The sequence below is a fragment of the Cucurbita pepo genome, unplaced genomic scaffold (genome assembly GCF_002806865.2).
Source record: "Cucurbita pepo subsp. pepo cultivar mu-cu-16 unplaced genomic scaffold, ASM280686v2 Cp4.1_scaffold002564, whole genome shotgun sequence".
Classification (NCBI taxonomy): domain Eukaryota; kingdom Viridiplantae; phylum Streptophyta; class Magnoliopsida; order Cucurbitales; family Cucurbitaceae; genus Cucurbita; species Cucurbita pepo.
The window spans coordinates 39-2,585 of record NW_019648609.1 but is presented as its reverse complement, the minus strand read 5'-3'; the positions used below and the strand labels follow the sequence as shown (position 1 = coordinate 2,585).

The 2,547-nt window shown below is 35.5% G+C and overlaps 1 protein-coding gene across 1 annotated transcript; it reads left to right on the top strand.

The window, feature by feature from the left end:
• Positions 1–309: 309 nt before the first annotated feature.
• Positions 310–2,259, top strand: LOC111786720 (CCR4-NOT transcription complex subunit 1-like; the record flags this gene model as incomplete). Its single annotated transcript, XM_023666948.1, has 8 exons — positions 310–456; positions 549–680; positions 864–893; positions 979–1,125; positions 1,205–1,266; positions 1,642–1,795; positions 1,881–2,072; positions 2,155–2,259. Coding segments are annotated over 8 exons (969 nt in total), but the record flags the coding sequence as incomplete, so codon positions are not given.
• Positions 2,260–2,547: the final 288 nt, after the last annotated feature.

Genomic DNA, 2,547 nt, shown 5'->3' with positions numbered 1-2,547 from the left:
AAGCTAATTAGGATGACGTCGATGATTTGGCCAAATTTCATTATTCTCTGGGTGTATTTTATCTGAATATTTTTTGTAATTTTACATGGGTTGTAATCATACTGCCAGATGTAGATACTGCTAATTCATTTGGTATGCTAGAGGTTGAAGTATGAAGCAACTGAGGATGTTTTAAGTTCTGAACTGTGTACATTTTTTTTTAAGATGAGAGACATCTTTTTTTTTTAATCTATAATTAAAGATAAGAGACTTCTTTTCAGATGAGAATGTCGTGCTCCTATTGATTTTGGAATTTCATTGTATCTGTAGGTGTCAATATTATTTGCTGAATGGTATCGAATATGTGAGCTTCCTGGTGGTAATGAAGCTGCATTTAACCATTTCATACTACAATTACATCAGAATGGACTTCTGAAAGGGGATGATGTGGCTGACCGGTTTTTCCGTCTGCTCACGGTATGCTTGAATTCTTATTTTGGAAGAAATGTCTGTTCCTCATTGAATCATAAATTGTTTTTTGCCAACTCACTGCATGCTGGTTAATGTAGGAAATTTCTGTGGCACATTGCTTATCATCAGAAGTAATTAACTCGGGTGCATTACAATCTCCACAACAAACACAGAATCTATCTTTCCTTGCAATTGATATTTATGCCAAGCTTGTATTTTCGATCTTGAAGGTGAGCTTAATAATGTCTTGATAAAATGTTGCCCCATCTGCTTCTTTGGCTCTTTCATTGCTCCTTTCTTTGATTCTTTTTTCTCTTTTTTTTTTCTTGTTTTCTTTTTCTTGTTTTTTTTCCCCCTCCACTTCTTCCATGATGCTAATTTTCATCTGACGTGTTTCATTATTTTATTTTCAGGGATCTGGCAAAACTGCTCTTTTATCAAGGGTAATGAGCTTAAGAAATGCTTTGTGCTTTATTTATATTTTGCATGCTTGTTCATAACTTAGTAATTCTATGCTGCATGCTTCAGATTCTGGCGGTGACCGTAAGATTCATTCAGAGAGATGCCGAGGAGAAGAAAGCATCATTTAATCCAAGACCATATTTTAGATTGTTTATTAACTGGCTTCCTGACCTTGGATCTCTAGAACCTATTGTTGATGGTGCCAACTTTCAGGTGTGAATCATTTGGCTCTAATAATTGCTCATCTCTTTTCTTCATGAATAATCTAGATTGTATGGTTACCATGTTGCAGATATTGACAGCTTTCGCTAATGCATTTCATGCGTTGCACCCTCTTAAGATTCCAGCGTTCAGGTAGCGTCTGATCTTTCCCTTGCCCCACTTGATTTTTGGCTGAGAAAATAACCGTTGGATAGGAAATCAAATTTTGTAATTAGATCTTTACAAGTATCAATTCTAATGAGTGAAAGCTAGCATTTTTCTTTAAATCTTTGATATTATTCTGCATCAAAAATCTTCTTTGGAGCCAAAAACAAAAGAAAAAAGAAAAAGTAAATAAAAAACTATTCATAATTCAATAGGTTGTGGCAGCCTTAACAAAGTTAATTTGCAATAATGATCGTGGGCTATATGTATAGATGCGTGTTTGTGGTTGCACAGATTTTTTTTGTTCTTCCCTTTAATTTTCAACTATTGCAATTATGTAATGCTGGTTCATGCTTCCATCAGCTATGCTTGGCTTGAGTTGGTTAGTCATAGAAGTTTTATGCCGAAGATGCTTACCGGGAATAGTCAGAAGGGTTGGCCTTATATCCAGCGCTTGCTAGTAGACATGTTTCAATTCATGGAGCCATTTTTGCGGAATGCTGAACTTGGACCACCGGTTTGCCCTACTTTTTTCAGTCTTCAGTTTCATTACTTGCAGGATGTACCGTGGCATTTATTTATTTTTTTCATCTACTTTGCAGGTTCATTTTCTTTATAAAGGCACTCTTAGGGTATTGCTAGTGTTACTTCATGATTTCCCTGAGTTCCTATGTGACTATCATTTTACTTTCTGTGATATGATTCCTCCTAGCTGCATTCAGATGCGGAATATCATCCTTAGTGCGTTTCCTCGAAACATGAGACTTCCAGATCCTTCTACTCCCAACTTGAAGGTCTTGTCTTCATATTTTTGCAAGTATTTTGTCCATAGAAATTAAAGTATGCGTTAGTAAAAAGAATGTTCCACATATGCAGATTGACTTGCTGGCCGAAATCAATCAATCCCCACGTATTCTATCAGAGGTGGATGGAGCTCTTAAATCAAAGCAGATGAAGGCCGATGTGGATGAGTATCTCAAGGTAATTTGTTTTTGCCCTTCACTGTTCTTTCTTGCGAGAATGATTGGTTGGTTTCACATTTCTGAATTCAGATAAACCAGCAACACAGTAGTCGATTCTTTTTTCATTTCTGAACCAGATACAAACCTTTTAGTTTTTGTTGGTAGTTGGAGAAAGAACTAGCAATAATTCTTTTCTTCTGTAATTGATATATTTGTAAAATTGTGATTATCTTATCTATTTTGGACATTATTTTGCTCTGCTATCTATCCTCTATTTCCGGTATACTATGTTTTTTCTCATCTACAT